This window comes from Bactrocera tryoni, chromosome 2, assembly GCF_016617805.1.
Source record: "Bactrocera tryoni isolate S06 chromosome 2, CSIRO_BtryS06_freeze2, whole genome shotgun sequence".
Lineage (NCBI taxonomy): Eukaryota > Metazoa > Arthropoda > Insecta > Diptera > Tephritidae > Bactrocera > Bactrocera tryoni.
In genome coordinates this window covers 22109574-22134022 of record NC_052500.1, presented here as the reverse complement: position 1 = coordinate 22134022, position 24449 = coordinate 22109574, and the positions used below count along the sequence as shown (strand labels likewise).

The 24449-nt window shown below is 34.6% G+C and overlaps 6 protein-coding genes across 10 annotated transcripts in view; 5 read left to right on the top strand and 1 right to left on the bottom strand.

Annotated features, from left to right (window-relative positions):
• The window catches only part of LOC120767408 (zonadhesin-like), an 83203-nt gene that overhangs the window by 23792 nt on the left and 34962 nt on the right, over window positions 1-24449 (bottom strand). The gene's annotated exons all lie outside the window — the stretch shown is intronic.
• On the top strand, window positions 2908-3751 carry LOC120767414 (C-type lectin 37Db-like). Its single transcript, XM_040093455.1, has 3 exons — window positions 2908-3039; window positions 3106-3173; window positions 3232-3751. The coding sequence occupies exons 1-3, from the start codon at window positions 2961-2963 to the stop codon at window positions 3661-3663; spliced, it is 579 nt and encodes a 192-aa protein (XP_039949389.1). The 5' UTR covers window positions 2908-2960; the 3' UTR covers window positions 3664-3751.
• LOC120767418 (C-type lectin 37Db-like) lies at window positions 9682-10457 on the top strand. Its single transcript, XM_040093461.1, has 3 exons — window positions 9682-9794; window positions 9858-9925; window positions 9984-10457. The coding sequence occupies exons 1-3, from the start codon at window positions 9716-9718 to the stop codon at window positions 10407-10409; spliced, it is 573 nt and encodes a 190-aa protein (XP_039949395.1). The 5' UTR covers window positions 9682-9715; the 3' UTR covers window positions 10410-10457.
• On the top strand, window positions 12107-12963 carry LOC120767416 (C-type lectin 37Db-like). The gene is made up of 3 exons (XM_040093458.1): window positions 12107-12280; window positions 12347-12414; window positions 12473-12963. The coding sequence occupies exons 1-3, from the start codon at window positions 12202-12204 to the stop codon at window positions 12899-12901; spliced, it is 576 nt and encodes a 191-aa protein (XP_039949392.1). The 5' UTR covers window positions 12107-12201; the 3' UTR covers window positions 12902-12963.
• LOC120767415 (C-type lectin 37Db-like) lies at window positions 17329-18353 on the top strand. Its single transcript, XM_040093456.1, has 3 exons — window positions 17329-17471; window positions 17539-17606; window positions 17665-18353. Exons 1-3 carry the CDS (start codon window positions 17393-17395, stop codon window positions 18091-18093), a joined length of 576 nt encoding a protein of 191 aa, XP_039949390.1. The 5' UTR covers window positions 17329-17392; the 3' UTR covers window positions 18094-18353.
• On the top strand, window positions 23085-23703 carry LOC120767422 (hepatic lectin-like). Its single transcript, XM_040093465.1, has 2 exons — window positions 23085-23106; window positions 23200-23703. The coding sequence occupies exon 2, from the start codon at window positions 23200-23202 to the stop codon at window positions 23482-23484; it is 285 nt and encodes a 94-aa protein (XP_039949399.1). The 5' UTR covers window positions 23085-23106; the 3' UTR covers window positions 23485-23703.

Here is a 24449-nt window from a genome sequence, read left to right as displayed (position 1 = left end):
AAAACTTGAAAATACAAGAGAAAGAGAACCGAGAAAGCGGCTTTGAACAACAAATAATGACCCAACAGGATGCGAGACAGACAAGCAAACGGACCCGGCGTTTGGACAACTGATGTAAAGGCTTTGTGCAACAAAAGGGTGACAAATCTGTTGTGAAATTTCGTTTCTTTAGAAGCTTGTGCGTACAGGGATGTATGTGTGTTGACAAATGAAGCAACTGTCAGCGTAGCATTAAAGCAAATGTCCGCAGCCTAAAGCATAATCAATGTCACACCAACCGACCAGCGTCACATTAAATGAGCATGAGGCGAGTTGCCACAAATGGCAACAAAGCGACCACGGAAATGAATTGATGTGCTCAAATTGTATATACATATGTATGTATGTAAATATGTGGTATGTACTGGTGATCGGCAGTGAATTACTTGACTTATGATTATACTCTCAAGTTCACGAATCACTGCCATTGTTCACTCAAACTTGTTCTGACATTTCTATTTCGGGAATTGTTTATGCCGTTTTGGTATAGGCACCTTTCTCAGTAAAATTTAAAATTTTGAGCGCTTTATTTTTGAGCAGGTCTTAACAGTGAAAAAATATTAACACGATACACCTGTAGAGCCTGAGTTTGACATCAGATCTGACCAACATAAAAATACTTCCTTCTAATGGCGGTCACCATAGGCAAGGAATATTAAACTTTTGAGGGCATCCATAAGCGTTTCTTCTACAAAACTTCTTGCACCTTCTGTGACGTTATAAAGGTACAGATAGAAGGTCAGTCCTAGGGTTCCTAGGGATAATCGACTTTTTCTCATATAAACAAAGTGTTTTTCAAAGTAAACAGGACTTTTTGAAACTAGAATCTGCTATCTTTATCGATTGTCCAGTGAGAATTTCATGACATTTCATAGATTGGAAGTGAAGTTATTGCGTTTTAAGTGTCAGTATGGTAAAACTTTTTCCAAACGTTTCAATTGATGAAACAAGTTTATGGCGATGTTTGCCTATTCCGTAGCAGAGTGCACGAGTGGTTTCAACGTTTTCAAAGTGGTCGTGAGGACATAAATGACGATCAACATGTGGGTCAATCAAAATCCATGATCACCGGAAACTCCATCGAAACTGTGCGTGAATTCATCAAAGATCATCTGAAATCATTATTGAAACTCATGGAAATGGAATTAAACATCTCCAAAACATCGATTTATCGCATTTTGACTGAACGTTTGGGCATATGAAAGCTGTGCGCATGGTTTGTTACGCACAAATTGACTGACGAAAGGAAAGGAATGTGTTATGCAGACGTAGAGGCCATTCAAAAGGTTTTCACCGGCATACTTTGGACCGTGCGAAAATCTGTATTGAAGCAGAAGGAGACTACTTTGAATAAAGTAAATTGAATTTGCCGAAAAAACCATTTGTTCTTTTTTTTTTAAAGTTCTGTTTACTTTGAAACGCACCTTGTATAGTGATCAGAAATTGACGCTTCTGAGAAATGTGCAGCTTCTAGCACACTAAACTTCAGATCGACATTTCAAACTCTGAGAACTAGCATGCAGTTCATACTTTTCCGACTCTCTCTGGCATTGCTTTCTGAGTGTATCAAAAACTTTGTCGCAATTAATTGCCTTTAACTTTTTGTACAGAAATTAGATGATAATTTGCAGTACTAATATTTACTTTCTCCATTACAGACATGTACATATGTATATATTATTGACAATTTTTTTTAAATATCTACAGTCTACGAATTAGACATTAGTATTTGCGTTTACTACATTTCAATGTAATCAACCATAGCAAATACAATTCTATAGTACTGGTATTATGGTATTGCTAACAAACGATATCACAAACATAATTATGGGGCAACGTGACATTATCAGAAAATGGCATGTACATCCATATTCTGGAGCTTATAATATTGTTCAATGACAAAGGAAAACTTGAATTTAGGCGCAACCAAATAACTGTATCATCCCGCGATTAGGGGAAAATAGCGATCTGTTAAAAGACTTGAACTTAATTTTAAGCAGAATATTATTTTTGAAGCGGCAGACAATATGCCTCAACAAATTTGGAAGAATACTGCCGAGTTAACAGTCCCAGGTCGGATAAATCCGTATGCGGATTTTAACTGAGTTCTATTGTTCTATATTTGGGTATTATACTAATTTAACAACCAATCGTATAAGAAAAATGCTTTCTTCACCAAAGTACAAACATACATATGTTTTTCAAGAGGAAAAAAAATACAAAAGTTTTGTTATTATGTTTTAAAAATGGTTTCAAGCACGTCACCACTGCATTCACTGCGGTTAACTCAGAAAAAATTCTATTAGAGATACCAAATTTTCGATCACATTTTGTAACGGTTGGGCCCTACGAAAAAATTGTCTAGTCACGACGCGAGATAATGCCCTAATGAAAAGCTTCTTTCAATAAATTTATTGTTTCGGTTAGATATGGCATATGGCGTCGCCTTGTTAGAACCAACCGATCTAGTAAGTTGTTCAGAAGAAAATTTTCTTCAGCGATGTTTTGAGTGATTGAGACCCCATTACAGCCTTAGAAAACAGTGTGCGGAGGAAATCATTGTTCCATATTTCTTATAAATGAAGCCGGCCAAAATGTTACAGGTAATGGGAAACGCTACAAAGCCATATAAATTAATAACGTTTTCGTGCCCGAATTAGAAAATATTGATGTGGGCGACCCTTGGTTGAACAACGTTATAACAACAAACGCTGCAAATTGTGCGCGTGTAGAAAAAATGCAAAAGCACGTAATATAGATCAGTTAAAGTGAAAGATATAATGTATGTCATTGAACACATGAAATCATCTATAAATAAGACGCTTCAGCCTCATTAACCTCATTATTCGGGAAGAATTCTTTAGTGTTTGTTGCGATTACTTGCAAAATACGGTTTAGTAAAATAACTGATCAACGACAAAATGGGACTTCGACAAATTTGTGTTTTAGTTTTATGTTTTGCGGGGGTTTTAACCGATTCCATAAATAATTCAAACTACGGTAGGTCCCTTTCGAGATATATGTGTTTTTTTATCTAATTACATTATAATTATTGCCAAATTGCAGGTGGTAGTGAGACAATATCCTTTATAGATATCGGTAATAAACATTATTTAATAAATACTGTTGCCACGGTAATTTGCTTTCAGTGTTTGCAGTCAAAATTTAATAATTCGAGCTTCCTAATTACAGATGAATTGGTTCCAGGCTTACCTTTACTGTCATACCTTTGATAGTGACTTGGCCGTAATCAAGACGCCAGGTGAGATGAATGCACTAAATTTCTATTTAATTGCGAATGCTGGCCACGTTGATACAAACTTTTGGCTTGGTGTCACCGATTTGGCGGAGCAGGGTAAATATGTGTCATTTAGGGACGGACGTCCAATGCCCTATGCCAAATGGTCAGCTGGTCAACCGGATAATTTTGGCAATAATGAGCATTGTGTACATCTTTGGCTCGTTAATAATATATTTTATATGAACGATAACAATTGCAATGCTAAGCTTTATGCCATCTGTGAGATGCGACAACCGAGGAAGGGTTGTGACGTCTGTGATTTGAAAAATTTAGTGGAAAGATTCCTGCAATTTACAAATGTTCCGAACTGTGAAAATTGGTGAAATAGAAAAACTCATTTTTATAATAAAAATTGCAGGAAATCAAGAAAACCAATGACAATCTTGTTTTAAATATACTAATGTGGGCAAAAAATAGTAAGACTTTTCAATTTAATTTTTGAGCGAAACCTATTCGTCGAAATATATTTTTCTAAATTGCATGACTGTCAGTGACTTCTGTGCCAAATGTCACGTAAAAATAATCATTAGTTTAGTATACGCTTGCCTTTCTGAAGTCCATAAAGTGCATTCAGCGATTTTTGCGCTGAGTGAAATTATTCAACAAAGAAGTTCCATTACATTTTTGCCTGCGGAATCAAATTTTTGGTGCTGAAACGTTGCGAATGTCGGAAGAAGCTTTCGGTGATAATCAATATCATTAAGGAATTTCAGTGCAATTAATATTTTTAAAATATTTGAGATATTTAAAATCGTTTGTTGTTTCTCTCAATAAATGCTCTCCAGCACAAAAAAATTGGCTTAAAAAATAAAATTATATTTATTACAGTTATAATATTACAAATGATATAATTTTTCCTAACGATAGCAAACATATTTATCAAAATCCGAAATGAACGAATACGTTTCGTAATATGATTGTAGTAAATTAGTGAGAGGTGTTTAATAAAATGAAAAAAATTAGTGCTTTCTAGGCAAAAATACCTTTTTTTGGTGACTTTCTAATTAAAGAGTTGGCATACGACCAGTGGCGTAGGTACAACTTCGGGCGCCCGGGGCCAAGGATGTTCTGCCGCCCCCCTTTATCTACTTCCCTACAAGTTTCAAGAGCTGGTTCGAACAAAAGTGATTTTTTACAAAATATCTTCGATATTAAGTAAATAAAATTTAGGAACTAGAAGCCACGCAAATTCCGAAGTTCCAAAATTCTCGCAATACGGTTTTTGAGGGAATTGATAGTAAATTTACAAGACATCTTATTAAGCCATAGCCATAGAAAAAACTCATTTTCCCCTATATCTTGTACTTTTTTGAGACAATTTGCAGGAAATTTTGCCCGAATTGGAGTTTTTAAATACCATTTTTGAAAATTTGGTGAAATAAAAGTATTTGTTATATTCAAAGAATAACTGTGAGAGCAAAGCTAGAAAAGTGCATCTTTAAGCTTTATCACTATTTTTAAGAAAGATATAATCCAACGGTTATAAGACAAATTCATAGACTGAAGAGTATTCGAGTAAAAATTAATATTTTTCATTGTTATTCAGATTATTACAATGTGAGTGTACAACTCTTTATCTTTTATAATAAATTTTGTAAAAAAATTTGTTGAAATATTTTTCTGATAATAAAAAAAACATCGAAGATCGTTTTGCCGCCCCCAAGATGTTGCGCCCGATTTTAACTGCTTTTGCCAATACTGCATACTATTAACATGCCACATACTAATAAAATGTTCCCTGGGTTTCATTAAGGCACCTCATATACCATCAGCAATCATATGAAGTAAAGTCTTAAGTTTTCGTTCATTTTGGGCACAAAGATACAATGGTATCAGTACAACACTCTCTCATTTTGAGATATTTCAAACGTTGTACGATATATGCGGTATAAAGTCATCTGGAAGTTCGAAAACCGTTCTATTAGATACGTGAGAGATAAGGGAAATATTCATCCGATTCAACCCATTTTTGACATACAGACACATCATTATCAGTAAATAATTCTCCCTGAATTTCAAATATATTTCTCACACATTGAACGATATTGGCGGTAAAAAGTTAGCCACGGGTATTGGGGTCCAAATATTCAATACCTAGGGGCTTGAACAGTTGTTTGTTAGATGATTGATTTTTGCTGTTTGGCTTAACTGGTTTAACAGATATTTGCAGTAAACCAGTATGGGGTCACGTTCGAAAATTTTTAGCCCACATGTGCCCCTTGTTACAGCGATCACCTATGCCAAATTACAGTTTTTACCATAATTTGGTGCTTAATTGTGGTAATTTATAGGATGTTCGTGGGCGTGGCAATGATCCGCTTAGGCCCATCAGCAATACCAACCAAGGTTAAGGTCAAGTTAGAGTTTGCACAGGCGGACAGATAGTCACCCGGATTCGAACCCACCTCTTAACGCTGATCATTTATATCGGGTGATTTTTTAAGAGCTTGATAACTTTTTTTTAAAAAAAAACGCATAAAATTTGCAAAATCTCATCGGTTCTTTATTTGAAACGTTAGATTGGTTCATGACATTTACTTTTTGAAGATAATTTCATTTAAAATGTTGACTGCGGCTGCGTCTTAGGTGGTCCATTCGGAAAGTCCAATTTTGGGCAACTTTTTCGAGCATTTCGGCCGGAATAGCCCGAATTTCTTCGGAAATGTTGTCTTCCAAAGCTGGAATAGTTGCTGGCTTATTTCTGTAGACTTTAGACTTGACGTAGCCCCACAAAAAATAGTCTCCAAAGGCGTTAAATCGCATGATCTTGGTGGCTAACTGCCCATGCATCCCGAAAAATGCACTGTTTGGTCATCGTTTGAAAGTGAATTTTTAATTTATACTACGCGTGTTTTTCGAATCGATAATTTTCTTTTCTGTGAGTTGGTGGTACTGTTAGTGACATCTATGCTAAATTTCACGTCAAAATATTTATTAGTATTTGAGATGCGCGTCGTTTTGTGAGGCTCTAAAAGAGAGTTCTTCGATTTTTACTTTGTCTGAATTTATTGTAAATTTATTTAACAAAGAAGTGCCATAATACACCGTCTCATACCGCATTGGTTATTCGTGATCATTTTACCACATTTTCAGCTAATATCGTGCCGCAACCACTGCATTGTAACTTCTGGCTGTTCAGCAAATTCACATGACCACTCCGAGGACACTGTTTTCACTCAATTGAGGATATAAAAGCTGAATCGAAGAAGGCTCTGATGGCTATTACGACGGAAAATATTTCCAAGTGCTATGATGACTGGAAAATTCGTTGGCATAAGTGTATTACAGCGGGATGGGATTACTTTGAAGAAGATGAAATGAACAAAATTCACCTTTCAATTTGATTACAGAACCGGTAAAATTTGTTGGGTATTTTATTGCTACTCACGGAAATGAAGCGGGTAGAAATCAATAACCAGATATATACTGTGTATCAGCCAGATGCGGATCCCAAAAGTTAAAAGTTATACATTATTTCCATCATAAGTGGCACTCCGCCAAAAAAAAGGAATTTGAGTTCCAAGTACAAAAGTATATAGTTCTCCAATCCTCCCCCCCAAAATTCTACTCGGGAGCCACCCCTGGTATCAACAAAAATTGGAACAAATATACATATATAAACATACATGCACATATTAATTGGGCATTCCACTCGATTATTATTAAATTTTTCGCGACACTTTCTTTAGTGTCGGTTGAGATTGCCGCCAAATACGATGTTAGTGAAATATTGTATTGTAATTTTGTGTGTTACGCGGGTATTAATCTTTAAACTTACTGATAACGGTGAGTCATTTTAGAAGAAGAATATATTTGTTTTTTTTTAGTTCACAGTTTAATAATTCAAGCTGCTCAATTACAGATGAACTGGTTCGATGCTGTCTTTTATTGTCACTTCTTTGATAGTGATTTGGCCGTAATCGCGTCGGAAGCCGAGATGAATGCACTGAATTTCTATTTAACCACGAACGAAGGTCATGTCGGTAAAAAGTTTTGGCTTGGGGTCACCGATTTGGTGAAGTAGGGAAAATTTATGTCATTCACAGACGATCGTCCAATGCCTTATGCGAAATAGCCAGACGGTGAGCTAAATGATTATGGCAAAAGTGAGGATTGTGTACTCCTTTGGGCCATTAATAAAACATTCCTTATGAATGATCACGATTGCACGAAGCAGGCTTATGTCATCTGTGAAAGCGATAACCCGCACACAACTCACTTCATTTGAAAAGTTTAATGAAAAGATTTATGCAACCTGCAAAACCTCCTAACTACCAATATTAGTTTTGTAGATGAACCGAATTAACTATTTACTAACGATAACTTGTATCGGGTGATTTTTTAAGAGCTTGATAACTTTTTTTAAAAAAAAAACGCATAAAATTTTCAAAATCTCATCGGTTCTTTATTTGAAACGTTAGATTGGTTCATGACATTTACTTTTTGAAGATAATTTCATTTAAATGTTGACTCATGTGGTTTCAACAAGATGGCGCTACATGCCACACAGCTCATGATTCTATGGCCATTTTGAGGGAAAACTTGAGAACAATTCATCTCAAGAAATGGACCCGTAAGTTGGCCACCAAGATCATGCGATTTAACGCCTTTAGACTATTTTTTGTGGGGCTACGTCAAGTCTAAAGTCTACAGAAATAAGCCAGCAACTATTCCAGCTTTGGAAGACAACATTTCCGAAGAAATTCGGGCTATTCCGGCCGAAATGCTCGAAAAAGTTGCCCAAAATTGGACTTTCCGAATGGAAAACCCAAGACGCAGCCGCGGTCAACATTTAAATGAAATTATCTTCAAAAAGTAAATGTCATGAACCAATCTAACGTTTCAAATAAAGAACCGATGAGATTTTGCAAATTTTATGCGTTTTTTTTTAAAAAAAAAGTTATCAAGCTCTTAAAAAATCACCCGATACAATATTTTGACGTGAAATTTAGCATAGATGTTACTAACAGTACTACCGATTCGAAAAACACGCAAAGCATAAATTAAAAATTCACCTTTCAATTTGATCACAGTAGCATATCTGCCAAGATTTGAGTTATCTCAATAAAAATTAGAGAACATGTTTTATTTATAACGTTTATTTTTGTGCCTAAAATAGATAAAATTGGGCGAAATCTTGACCTAGCCCCCATTTAACTAATATCAGGATTTTCAAATATTACGGCGACTTTACTCTATATAATTGGTTTTTTAGTATGTGGCTTGTCAATAGTGGGTGGTATTGAGAAAAACGGTAAAATTGGGTCGACACTACCTCAACTTCGAAATATGTACTTCACTTACTGATTTTCGTTTTTTTAACAAACCTTATGTGTCTGAAGGTTTACTCCTTAAAGTATTTCCCTGGTTTTGATTCCCACAAGTTAATAGTAAAAGTTCCCCATTCAAAACATTTCATTTTGTTTTCTAATTATCATACATTAATAGAGATACATATGTATGTATGCATGAATCCATCCAAGTATATGCGTTTTCAAGTAGTGGTTAAAAGACTTAAGTGATAATGAAACATATTTCCTTTCTCAAGCTTAAAATATTATTAGAGAATGACTAAGGAGGGACTGAACTTGGACAGAACAACACTAAATAATCTTACGAGTTACGAAAGCCATTAAACAACTTAAATAGAGTTTCCAAATAAATTTGTTGAATATTACCGAACTAACATCTGCCGGCTAAAAATCCGGCATCAATTAGGTTACATACACCTGACCGTCGTAGGTATGGTACAAAAAAAGCGGCTTTCTATTTGGGTAATAGGCTAAATTAAAGCTCAAATGTTCAAATCAAAAGACTACCTTCGTGAAGGTATGAATATATTTCAAGCTGATAATACTCGAAGCTACTTACTAAGACAATTTTTGACAGCGATTCTTCTTGTCATAAGGGTTACATCCACTAGTTCTATTAGAAGAGAAAACTGTAACGTTTTCTGTGGACTATTGCTTAAATTACCCATTGCAAACAGATTTCGTTTATATTTCTGAGACTTTTACGAATATAACCAAATAATGAAATGTACTACACTTTCGTTAGACGAACAACGCTATAATATCAAAGCTTTTAAATTGTGCGCGTGTAAAAAATACAAAAATACAAACTTCATATCAACTAAAGTACGAAAGACATCTGTATATACAAAAATAAAGACGGGGATATCCAATTTTGATATATATTATATATATGTACATATATATATATATATACATATTCATACATATGTGTATCCAATATAATAAATTTACATAAATTGGATATTCCAGTCTATAATCCCATTGTTCGATGAACATTCTTCGGTGTCGGTTGTGCTTGTTTGCAAATACGGTGTTAATAAAGTAATTAATCAACGCCAAAATGGGATTGACGCAATATTTTATTTTAATTTTGTGCTTTGCGGGGGTCTTACCCCAGTCTATTAATATTTCCAATCACGGTGAGTCATTCTGCAAAAAAAAAAGCATTTACTTTTGCAACTGTAACTCTTTCTGAATTGCAGGTGAGAATGAGACACAACCCTTCATAGAGATCGGTAGTAAATATTACCTAATAAACACTGCTACTAATGTAATTTACTTTAAAGTTTCCACATTAAAATTATGTAATTCAAATCTCTTAATTACAGATGAATTGGTTCAGTGCGGTGCTTTATTGCCGCAACTATGATAGCGATTTGGTCGTAATCGAGTCGGAAGCCGAGATGAATGCACTGAGTTTTTATTTAACCACGAATGGTCACATTGAAAGACATTTTTGGCTTGGTGCCACCGATTTGGCCGATGAGGGTAAATTTATGTCACTCAAAGACGGACGTCCAATGCTCTATGCTAAATGGTCAGGCGGTCAACCAGACAATGCTGGTCAAAATGAGGATTGTTTACATCTTTGGCCAGCTAATAATATTTTCCATATGAATGATGAGAATTGCATGGCTCAGCATTATGCCATCTGTGAGTTGCGGCAGCCGAAGAAGACTTGTGACATGTGTGATTTGAAAAATTTTATGGAAAGATACATGCAACATACAAATGTTCCAAACTGTCGAAATTAGTCAGGTGGAAGTGCCAGTTTTATTAATAAAATCGTTGTTTTATAACAATACCTTCTTTTAAATATTTTATACTTGTAACGTTATAAGTGATCTTGTCAGTGTCGCGGAATGTGTCAAGAGAGTAAATATCAATGAGCAAGATTCGATGCAAAATTAAGTATTGGCTATGCTACTTCCAAATGTCGCATCAACACAATCATGAGTGTTTAGTATACGTCTGTCTTCTGAAGTACATAAAGTGCATTCGGCGACTTTTACGATGAGTGAAATTGTTCAATAAAGAAGTTCCTTTAAATTTTGTGTGCGGAATCAAGTTTTTGGTGTCGAAACGTTCAGTATGTTAAAAAAGGGCTTCGATGATAATTGTTTGTCGCGAACAAGTGTGTTTGATTGATCAAAATTATTCAAGGAGGGTCAAAAACGAAGAACCACGTCAATAAAGTAAAGGAATTGGTGCCTGGGAATCGACGATTAATAGTCAGAAATCTTTTTGGCATCGCTGGAATATCGGAAGGATTAGTGAAAACAATTTTAAAAAATCATTTGGGGCTAAAAAAGGCATGATTGATTCAAAAATCACTAATTTTTTTTGAAAACAGTGGCGCGTTAACATCTGTGAAGCAATGCTTTCCGACTATCAGAATGCCATGAGTAGTAATAATAATACCTTATTGGCGATGAATCTTAGGTATATCCACTTTTGACATACAGCCATACGATTACTAAGAAAAGATTATCTCTGATTTTCAAATATATTTCTCACACATTGACCGATATTGGCGGTAAAAAGTCAGACAAGGAGTATATACAAGTATAACCCTATGTCTAACTCGATTAGTTTTAGGTGATACAAACAAACGTTAGGTGAACAAAACTCATTAGCAACATGTTTCAGGACTAAAAAAATTATAGGAAAATTTTCAAAGAATTCTTCACGAATATTGATATTTTAATTCTAATTTGCATAAATTCAGTGAGTTAGGGGTGCTTCACAGGTCAATTGCGAGACCAAATTTCGCTTAACCACATTAATTTCTTTATTCTTTTTTTAATATTCACCAATTTTATTTAATTTCAGAAAAGTACCCAATTGCTTAAAATCGCGCTGGTACAATTTTACTTAGGGATGTAGTTCCATTGTCAATCTGATAAGCCGTGGAAGTGATAACCCCCAACCCCGCAGACGCGATAATTCGACTCATTGTACATTCTTGACCAATACGGCATAAAACTTGTTGCGTATTTTATTGCTACTCACGGGATAACGGGCAGAACCAACAACAGGATCAGCCCACGATTTAACCAGGTTGTTCTCTTGTAACTAATTTACAAAAAACAAGTTGTCTATTTTTGGATATTAGACGAAGTTGATAGTCAACCATGCAAATTAAAACGCGAACTTCACCGAAGTATAAATATATACATACTATTTTGATAATGAGTATTTTATTTGTACCACTTTCTATCTCGGCTCTACTTATGATAAGTTCTACTAAAAATATGTATTGCTTGAAATATACAAAGGAAGAGAAGAGTTTTGTGGGGATTATACGAACATATGATGATGATACGAACAAAGTTATAATATACAACGCTACAAATTGTGCGCGTGTACAAAAATATGAAAGTATGTGCTGTATATCAACAAAAGTTGGAACAAATATATATAAACATACACACATATATAAATTGGGGTTCTACGCTATAATCACACTTTTCGCGACACATTCTTCAGTGTCGATTGAGATTGCCTGCAAATACGGTGTAAATAAAGTAATTAATCAGCGACAAAATGGGTTTGACAAAATGCTGTATTTTAATTTTGTGCTTTGCGGGGGTCTTACCCCAGTCTATTAATATTTCCAATCGCAGTGAGTCATTCTTAAGGAAGAATGTGAACTTTTTCTTCTGCAATTGTAACTCTTTCTAAATTGTAGGTGAGAATGAGACTCAACCCTTCATAGAGATCGGTAGTAAATATTACTTAATAAATACTGCTACTACGGTAATTTACTTAGAAGTTTCACAATTAAAATTATATAATTCAAATCTCTTAATTACAGATGAATTGGTTCGGTGCGGTGCTTTTTTGTCGCAACTATGATAGTGATTTAGCCGTAATTGAATCGCTAGCTGAGATGAATGCATTGAGTTTTTATTTAACCACGAATGAAGGTCATATTGGTAAAAATTTTTGGCTGGGTCTGACCGATTTGGCCGATGAGGGTAAATTTATGTCACTAACAGACGGACGTCCAATGCTCTATGCTAAATGGGCAGGCGGTCAACCAGACAATGCTGGTCAAAATGAGGATTGTGTACACCTTTGGGCTTTTGAAAATATATTCTATATGAATGATAACAATTGCATGGCTCAGCATTATGCCATCTGTGAGTTGCGGCAGCCGAAGAAGACTTGTGACGTGTGTGATTTGAAAAATTTTATGGAAAGATTCATGCAACATACAAATATTCCAAATTGTCGAAATTAGTCAGGTGGAAGTGCCAGTTTTATTAATAAAATCGTTGTTTCATAACAATACCTTCTTTTAAATATTACATAACGTTATAAGTGATTTTGGCAGTGTCTCGGAATGCGTCAAGAGCGTAAATATCAAGGAATAATGTTCGATGCAAAATTGAGTATTGGCTATGCCATTTGCAACTGTTTAAGAAAATGCTAGAAAAAGTACATAAGTATTAATGAGGAAAAATTGGTAAAATAACGAAGCTTAGGGTATACTACTCGTATCCCTATATAAAAATTATGTCCTCATTTTTTGAATGCCCAATATTCATGGATGTATTGTTGTTATAAGTTATACTAAGCATAGCGATATGAAATATAATTAAACATTTTATAGTAATTAAAAGAAAAAGCAATTAAATCGTGTAGTGTTTCTCAAAAAATGTAAACTCATTGTTATATTCCTACAACAGGTTGCTATAGAGTTTGATAGTTTTGTTCACCTAATCGTTGTTTGAATGACTTAAAACTTATACAGATAGATATAGGGTTATACATATTTATATACATATGTATATATAAATTACCAGTATGACGAGACGAGTTGAAACTTTAGTAAAATTTAAGTTTTTGTTCCTTGGCAGAAAAATAAGGCGAAGTTTGTAGATGGGCGCAATCGCTGTCATGCTCACGAGAATTAAACCTTTAGTTTGGTACAGGGGATAGCAGTAGCAAGGGCCACCTGCGAACTAAAAGTTTTGAAAAAGTTGGCGCGACCTCATCCTCTAAACGGACTTTTAAGCAGCTGATGCAATAATCATTAAACTCCTTCAACAGAACTCCTTTTAGCACCTTTACTCCCAAGTGCAAAAATGGGTGAAACCGGTTGATTACACCGCCCACTCCTCATATAACGGTTTTGTTAAAACCAGAAACATAAAATTTTGCACCGAATATCAAAGAGCTTCATAGGTGTCAAAATTAAACGACGGGCATGGCACCGCCCGCATTGAGTTAAAAATCTCTAACTCGAGACTTGCTTGACAGATTCCAGCCAAATCCGGCAGGTAATATTATACTGATAGAATTATGTTACAGTTGAAAATTGGATTACAACCACGTCTACTTCCCATATAACACAATTTTATTAGATTTTGTCACTTTCCAGTATATTATTTCTGTGATAAAACTTCGCACGAATAGTGCCTTTGAAGTGTGCCACCTTATAATCAAAAATCCGAATCGAACCAAAATTATTCAAGCCCCTATGTACCGATGCGAACTTTTTATCGAATATATCGGTCAATCTGTAAGATATACTATTGCAATGCGGAGAGAATCTTTTTCTAATAATAATATACATAAATGTCAAAAATGAATTTAATCACGTCAATAATCTCCTTATCCTCATAATAGAAAGATTTTCGAGTTTACGGCTGACTTTACTGCCTAAATATTGGTGATGCTATGTGAGGTACCTTAATGAAACTTAGAGCATTGTTTCTGTTAGGAATAGGAGATGATGCAAAAAATAGGTAAACTCGGGTCAATACTACCCCTGTCTACTATACACCTAATACAAGATTTTCAAACTTCTGGTTGGCCGTATATATCGGTCAATATCTAAGTGAACTTAGCAAAATAACTAAACGTATATTACTTCAGTTTAATGATGATAATATATGAAATTATTGACACTAACGACTTACATCATATGCCGTATATGTGAATCAATATGCCATTTTATATGTTTGTAGAATTGCTTGAAAATATGTTCTCGAGTATATCTTAGCAATCTTAAAGGTTAATGTAGCAAGCTCAGGCCTAATATACCTTATATAGTAATCTCCGATATTTCAGCTGATTTTCATGTTTTGTTAAAATAAAATGTAAGATATTTTAAGAAAATCACGTGAACAATTATATTAACAGTTTAACGCTGATTATGAATGGAGATGGTCTGCATCTCATCTGACTGATATAATGAATTTCGATGAGTTCAGTTGGGTTTTTCTCATCGAATCATGTAATAAATTTAGCTTCTTCGGTTGCGTTTATGTTAGATATGTATATCTCATTTGAATATGATTATAATATCGTTTTCGCCCACAGGAAGTAAATTTTAGTTATAAAATTAATATAAATACTAAGATAATAATTTGATTGTAAACCACTCAGTTTCGTTGAACAATGTTTGTCGAACCTTTCACAATATTTCTATACTCCGAACAGGGTATATTATATTTGGCCCAATGTTTGTAACCCCCAGAAGGAAACGTCGAAGATCCAATGAAACATATATCATTTTTAATCCGCGTGCCGAGCAAAGTCGACTTGGCCATGTTCGTCTGTCTGTCTGTATATGGACGGAGGGACTAAGTTTTTGAGATATCGATTTGAAATTTTGCACCTTTTGTTTTCTCGCCAAGAGTATCTTTATTTGTAGGAACGACCGAGACATCTTCTCGAAATTTGTCTTGGATCATCGTCTTTACATAATCTACAAAACGACGCTATGCATGGTTAGTTTGGATATTGCGTTCAACAGTTATAGACATGTAAACCTGGAGGTCATAAACGCCGAAATTCGCGCTATTTTAAAGTTTTCCTTCGTTAAAGGCAAATCCACTAGAGAAACATTCCGTGAGATCAATGGTGTATTGGGGGACGGTACTTTATCACTTCGAACTGCGAAGGAATGGTTTCGACGATTCAGAGCGGGAGAAAACGACACCATGGATATGCCATCCGGTGGAAGACCTAAAGATGGGAATTAGCCACCAAACCATTTTAAACCATCTGCAGACGGCTGGATACACATAAAAGCATGTTTGGGTGCCGCATGATTTGACGCAAAAAAACTTTCTGGACCGAATCAACACCTGCGATATGCTATTGAAACGGAACGAACTCGACCCATTTTAAAGTGGATGGTGATTCGCGACGAAAAATGGATCACATACGACAATATCGAGCGAAACCGGTCGTGGTCGAAATCCAGTGAATTGTCCCAAATAGTGGCCACGCCGGGATCACCGGCCAGGGAGGTTATGCTGTGTGTTTGGTGGGATTGGAAGGGAATCATCCACTATGAGCTGCTCCCATATGGCCAAACGCTTAATTCTACCATCTACTGCGAACAACTGGACCGCTTGAAGCAGGCGATCACCAGAAGCGTCCAGTTTTGGCCAACAGGAAGGGTGTAGTGTTCCACCATGACAACGCCAAACCACACACTTCGTTGATGACTCGTGATAGCGCCAAGTGATTACGACCTGTTCCTGTCCTTGGCGAACGTCCTTGTTGGTATAAAGTTGAACTCAAAAGAAGCTTGTGAAAAACAGCTGTCCGAGTTCTTCGCAAATTAGGAAGGGGGTATTGTGAAGCTTCCGTCCAGATGGAAACAGATTATCGAACGAAACGGCGCATATTTGAACTAAATCCGATTACTGTAACACTTTTTATCAAGCATTGAATAAAGAGAAAAAAAAAGCGGAAGGGAGATATTTGACAACCAATATTATAGCTTCGGAGCAACCGAAGTTAACATTTTTTTTTTAACATATCGTTTTGACAACACCAGAAGGCCTTCTCACTTTGCCCTTCTTAACTTTTTTCTTTATTTTTTTGAAAGGAAATTTAAATAGTATATGGTGAAGAAAAAATATTTACTTAATAGCAAAATTTCCTCACTCAAAACATTTTATTTTGTTTTCTAATTAACATATGTACATATATTGCATTTATTATTAGAGAAAAGTATGCATGAAACCATCCAAGTATATGCGTTTGCAAGTAGTGGTTAAAAGGCAGAGGTGATAATGAAATATATTTCCTTTCTCGAGCTTAAAATATTTATCAGGTATGACTAAGGAGAGGCTGAGCTCGGACAGAACGAAACTGGATAATCTTGCGAGTTGCGAAAGCGATACCACAATTTAATTTTCGAATAAATTTGATGAACATTACCGAACTACCTCTGCCGACTAAAAATCTAGATGGTACAAAATTAGCAGGTTTCTTTTTGGGTAATAGGTTGAATTTCATATAGGTACGAACATATATAATACTTAATGCTGATAATAGTCGAAGCTATTTACCTAGACAAATTTGAACAGCGATTTCCTGTGGACTATTGCCCAAATTACCCTTCGCAGAAGATTTTGCGTATATTTCTGGGACTTTTACGAATATACATATACAATAATGAAATGTACTACACATTCGTTAGACGAACAACGTTATAAAATTTATATAAAAAATATGAAAATACAACTTCATATCAACTAAAGTACGAAAAGACATATATACATATATATAGATGGGAAAATCATTTATACATATATCTTGTATATATATACATATATATATTCATATTCATACATATATCTAATTTTATAAATTTATATAAATCTGTTATTCCAGTCTATAATCACATTGTTCTATGAACATTCTTCGGTGTCGGTTGTGTTTGTTTGCAAATACGGTGTTAATAAAGTATTTAATCAAGGCCAAAATGGGATTGACACAATATTTTATTTTAATTTTGTGCTTTGCGGGCGTCTTATCCAAGTCTATTAATATTTCCTATCGCGGTGAGTCTTTCTGCAGGAAGAATATGAACTTTTTCTTCAGCAACTGTTATTATTATCTAAATTGTAGGTGAGAATGAGACTCAACCCTTCATAGAGATCGGTAGTAAATATTACTTAATAAATACTGCTACTACGGTAATTTACTTAGAAGTTTCACAATTAAAATTGTATAAATTAAGTCTCTTAATTACAGATGAATTGGTTCGGTGCGGCGCTTTATTGTCACAACTATGATATGGATTTGGCCGTAATTGAATCGCTAGCTGAGATGAATGCATTGAGTTCTTATTTAACCACGAATGAAGGTCACATTAGTAAACGGTTTTGGCTCGGTGTCACCGATTTGGCCCAGGAAGGTAAATTTATGTCACTCAAAGACGGACGTCCAATGCTCTATGCTAAATGGGCAGGCGGTCAACCAGACGATGCTGGTCAAAATGAGGATTGTGTACATCTTCGTTCTGATAGTAAAATATTCTTTATGAACGATGTTACTTGCATGGGTCAGTATTATGCCATCTGTGAGCTGCGACACCCGAAGAAGAGTTGTGACGTGTGTGATTTGAAAAATTTTATGGAAAGATTCATGCAACATACAAATGTTCCACACTGTCAAAATTAGTTAGGTGGAATACCTTTTTTAAATATTTTATAGCGTTATATGTGACTGATGGCCGTGTGGATAGAGATAATCCTCTTTATTTGGAGACTTTAGTTTACTTTCCAAACAAAAATAAAAAATTGTCAAAATCGGATTTCTTATCAGCAGAAGCTAGAACAAACATTTTATACAGAAAAAGTTTATAAATGAATTTGATATAATAGTACATAATAAAACCAACGCGATATCGAATTAATACGAAAGCATTACCAAAAGACCGATATTATATAGTTTTTTTCCCTAATATTTCAATAAATATTTATGATTTTATTATTTTTATATGTGAGCAGAAAAAAAGTAAGACTTTTTTATTTAAACCAAAAAGCAATTCGTAAAATTTTTTTCTAGATTCGTATGGCTGTCAGTGACATCTGTGCCAATTGTCACATCAAAGCAATCATTATTGTTTAGTATACCCTTGTCTTTCTGAAGTACATAAAGTACATTCGACGACTTTTACGTTGATTGAAATTGTTCAACAAAGAAGTTCCTTCAAATTTTGTGTGCGGAATTAAATTTTTGGTGTGGAAACGTTTAGAATGTTGGAAAAGGCCTTCGGTGGAATTGTTTGTCGCAAGCAAGTGGTTTTTGATTGGTGCAAATTATTCAAAGAGGGTACTACTAATGATGAACACGTTAATAAAATAAAGGAATTCGTACTTGAAAAGCGACTATTGATAATTAGGCATCGTTGGAATATCGAAAACAGGAGAGAAAACCATTTTGAAAGTTTATTTGGGCCTAAGAAAAGTGAAAGCGCGATTGCACAGTGGTCAGTCTTGTATGGAATCAGGGGCCAAAAATACTTCCATTACCTATATAAAAGTGACACTTTTGCCAAAGCTTTTTAAAATCTCCCTCTCTCGTTAGCCACTCCGCCTACCCTCGATGGTAACAAATTTTAACTAATTACGATTATATTAAATGAAAAAAGTTGATAAACGAAAAAAAGGAATTTTTTGAACATTATTAAATGAAATCAAAAACTGATTTTAATAAAATTGTTTTACTTTTGCATGATAGTTTTCTTTGACTGGTGATGACAGAATCTAAGATCAATAGTAATCGGTTTAGCAAGTACTGATTTGTAGCGACCCGTTAGTTCTCGTGTATGATGAAGTCTTAACATTCTTGTTGCTTGACTCAAGATCGGTAGCGCGAATTAAAATTTTATGGACTGACGAAAGAAGATAATACCAAGAATATTTTGAAGTTGATTCCCTTGCAGGATCTAGCGCAAATTTAGTGAATTTAGGGTTGATTGAACTGATTCCTTTTGAAATTGAATTCGAACGGGACGGCAATAGCTGTTGTATGAAGGTCTGGAGTTAAGAGATAATTTTTAAGCTATTTTCACTGCACAATCCGCGCGTTCCTATTGTCTCACTTCTCTCGCTTTTCTTAGCGCGCACGAATGGGATAGAGCAAAAATGAATAAATTTGAAACTTTTATTTTTTAATTTTAGCCTATGAAATCGACCAGCGGGGATTGGTTTCAAAATCACTAAATTTTTACGAAAAACGTCGTCGCGCTATCGTTTATAAAATAATATAATTTAAATAAATTGATCGTGAAAAAATATCTATAATATAGCACGGACATTTTTATTTGAGTTCACAAAATTTCATCGATTTGTCTCTAGTGGTTTATGAGAAAATAATTTTACAATTTTATCTTGCTTTAAATTTCAATCTTCAATAACATTAACAACAAGTAAGGAAGGGCTAAGATCGGGTGTCACCGAACATTTTATACTCTCGCATGATAAAGTGATATCGAGATTTCTTTATCCGTCATTTACATATTTTTCAAATACCGTATTTGTGTAAAGTTTTATTCCGCTATCATCATTGGTTCCTAATGTATATATTATACAGAGAAGGCATCAGATGGAATTCAAAATAGCGTTATATTGGAAGAAAGCGTGGTTGTGAACCGATTTCACCCATATTTCGTACATCTCATCAGGGTGTTAGGAAAATATTATATACCGAATTTCATTGAAATCCTCCTGAGATATGGTTTTTGGTCCATAAGTGGGCGACGCCAAGCCCATTTTTAATTTAAAAAAAAAGCCTGGGTGCAGCTTCCTTCTGCCATTTCTTCCGTAAAATTTAGTATTTCTGACGTTTTTTGTTAGTCGGTTAATGCACTTTTAGTGATTTTCAACATAACCTTTGTATGGGAGGTGGGCGTGGTTATTATCCGATTTCTTCCATTTTTGAACTGTATATGGAAATGCCTGAAGGAAACGACTCTATAGAGGTTGGTTGACATAGCTATAGTAGTTTCCGAGATATGTACAAAAAACTTAGTAGGGGGCGGGGTCACGCCCACTTTTCCAAAAAAATTACGTCCAAATATGCCCCTCCCTAAGAGCCAAGAAATACGTGTACCAAGTGTCATATCATGATGAATCTCAACTCAAGTTACAGCTTGCACAGACGGACGGACAGACAGACATCCGGATTTCAACTCTACTCGTCACCCTGATCACTTTGGTATATATATCGGACTCTTTTAGTTTTAGGACTTACAAACAACCGTTATGTGAACAAAACTATAATACTCCCCTTAGCAACTTTGTTGCGAGAATATAAAAATGAGTTTTGATGAAATATTTATATTATAGTCTTGTTCCTCAGCCAATGAACTGCTAATTTTCAAAATCGGTGATTTTGCGAAATTTTAAGAGATCACTTGACGTGGTTTGAAGCATTTGTGAAATTTCTTAAAAATATGTTCTCAAGTATATCTGAGCAATGTTAAAGATAGGCCCTATGTAGAGATTTCCAACTTTTTAGATGACTTCTACCTTATGTTTATATAAAATGTGAGATATTTTAGTAAAATAACGCGAATAAAGCTTTTTTAAAATTATAGAATCATATTAATAATATAACGCTGAATATGAGCGGAGGTAGCCTAAACCTCATACTCTGAGATAATGAATGGGAAATAGTAAAGGTAATAAAAAAAATCCCAAAACCCCATCATCGAAGATAGCAGCAATGCTGAAGAAAAACGTTGGTACGGTTGTTGATCCTTGGACTGTTCGTAGAGCGCTAAATAGTGCTGGGTACAATGCCCGAGTTTGTCGCAAAATATCCAATAATTAGTAAGATGAACAAAAACAAGGGAATTTTATTCGCAAAGGAGCATGTATTTTCGCCGATGAAAACAAATTTTTCTATACAAGTTAGATCGGCGAATTTTGACATGGCGAAAAAGGGTGAAGTATAGTAATATTCTTAAAGAAACTTTAAAAAAGCGTTCAAAAACTTGAAATAGAGCACGCTACCACTTTCAGAATGTCAACAACCCCAAGCACAAATTTTTCGATTGTGGGTATTGTCCAACACTCCTCCCTTCTTTACTTATTTTTATTTTTTTTTAAGGAAAATTTAAAAAGTATATCGTGGTGAAAAAATACTATATATTGCATTTATTATAAGAGAAATGTATGCATGAATCCATCCAAGTACATATATGCGTTTGCAAGTAGTGGTTAAAAGGCAGAGGTGATAATGAAATATATTTCCTTTCTCGAGCTTAAAATATTTATCAGCTATGACTAAGGAGGGACTGAGCTCGCATAGAACGAAACTGGATAATCTTGCGAGTTGCGTGAGCGATTACACAATTTAATTTTCAAATATGTAAATTTGATGAACATTACCGAACTACCTCTGCCGACTAAAAATCTGGATGGTACAAAATTAGCAGGTTTCTTTTTGGGTAATAGGTTGAATTTAATATACGTACGAACATATATAATACTTAATGCTGATAATAGTCGAAGCTATTTACTTAAACAATTTTGGACAGCGATTCTTCTCATCATAAGGGTTACATCCACTAGTTCTATTAGAAGGAAAAACTCTAACATTTTCTGTGTACTATTGCCTAAAATACCCTTTGCAAAAAGTTTTAGCGTATATTTCTGGGACTTTTACGAATATACACAACGTATTACACTTCCGTTAGACGAACGCGAGTGTAAGGAATATAAAAATATAAATATTATATTAACAAAAGTACAAAAATACGTACATATATGCATATATATAGACGGGAAAATCCAATTTATATATATCTTGTGTACATTAGGGTGATTCAAAAAAATTTTTTTTTTTTTTGCAATTGATACTCGCAAAAATAGGCTCCTAGACACCTCTAAGAATGCCTCTCCAAATATTAGTTTTAATTGTAACGGGAAGGTCCTCCGCCTAACGGTTTTCTATTTTTTCTTATCATCAGATAGAAAAATTTATATCTCGCTTCCAACTACTTGAAAAAATATCTTGTTAATAAGGTTTTGTAGGAAATTGAATGATCTAAAATATGGTCTCTTATGATTTTTTCGTAAACCCAAACGTATAAAAAGATATTAACAGTTAAAGTTTGATGATTTTTGAGAAAATTTTTTATTTCTTATAAATTTTATAACTCAATGAAAAAATTAGGGTGGATCAAAAAAAAAAAAAAATTTTTTTTCGTTTGGTACTCTGAAAAATAGGTTCCTAGACACCTCTAAGAAAGCCTCTCCAAAAATCTTTCTTAGAGGTGTCTAGGAACCTATTTTTGCGAGTACCAATTGAAAAAAAAAATTTTTTTTTTGAATCACCCTAATATACATATATACAATATCCATATTCATTCATATATTCAATTTAATAAATTTACATAAATTGGATATTCCAGTCAATAATCACATTGTTCGATGAACATTCTTCGGTGTCGGTTGTGTTTGTTTGCAAATACGGTGTAAATAAAGTATTTAATCAACGCCAAAATGGGATTGACGCAATATTTTATTTTAATTTTATGCTTTGCGGGCGTCTTATCCAAGTCTATTAATATTTCCAATGGTGGTGAGTCATTGTGCAGGAAGAATATGAACTTTTTTTCAGCAACTATTATTATTATCTAAATTGCAGGTGAGAATGAGACACAACCCTTCATAGAGTTCGGTAGTAAATATTATCTAATAAATACCGCTACTGCGGTAATTTACTTAGAATTTTCTTAATTGTAATTATGTAATTCAAGTCTCTTAATTACAGATGAATTGGTTCAGCGCGGCGCTTTACTGTCGCAACTATGATATGGATTTGGCCGTAATTGAATCGGCAGCAGAGATGAATGCATTGAGTTATTTAACCACGAATGAAGGTCACCTTGGCCTTTATTTCTGGCTTGGTGTCACCGATTTGGCCGAGGAAGGTAAATTTATGTCACTCAAAGACGTACGTCCAATGCTCTATGCTAAATGGGTAAAGGGTCAACCTGATGACGCTGGTCAAAATGAGGATTGTGTCCATCTTTGGGCTTTTGATAATATATTCTAAATGAATGATAACAATTGGGGTTTGGGGGGTTGGGAACATGGGTTATTTTCATACCATCTGTGAGTTGCGGCAATCGAAGAAGACTTGTGACGTGTGTGACTTGAAAAAATTTATGGAAAGATACATGCAACATACAAATGTTCTAAACAGTCGAAATTAGACAGGTGGAACTACCAGTTTTATTAATAAAATTGTTTTGTCATTAAATACTTATTTAAATATTTGTTGTTATTAGCAAAATTAAGAATTGCTATGTTACCTCAAACTGTCTAAGAAAATGCTAGAAAATCTGAAGAAATTTTTCATATCGGAAACCGACTGATCGAGTTCGTTAATGGAAACTTTTTTATTTTTGAAGGGTATTCTAGCTTCGGTTACATCGTTTTTAGATTCTTGCAAGATGTTGCCAAATAATAAGTATAATAGTTTTGTACACCTAATGGTGGTACGCGTTAAGCGAGATAGATTTAGGGTTATATACTTGTATGTATGTATATAGAATTAATCAGGATAATGAGACGGGTTTAAATCCGGGTAACTATGTGTCGACCCGTCCGTCCTCTATAACCTGAAAAAATTAAGATATCTTGATGAAACGTGGGCATAATCGGACCACTGCCCCGCCCACAATCGCCATTAATCGATAACATATAAAATGTCATAACTAAGCATTTAATAAAGATATAAAACTGTAATAATGTACAGAGGATAACAGTGGCAAGAAGCATCTGTGTGTTGATTGAATTTTGAAAAAGTGGGCGTGATTCCGTCCTCTAATAAGTTTAATGTACATATCTCCTAAACCACTTAAGTTGGAACAACCAAATTGGCTCAGCACTTTAAAAATTTCTACAAACGCAGTGAAAAGGAATAAAATCGGAAGTTAACCCCGCTTACTCCCCATATAACGGTACTGTTCAAAACTACTAAAAGCGCAATAAATCAATAGCTGAATACAGTAAATA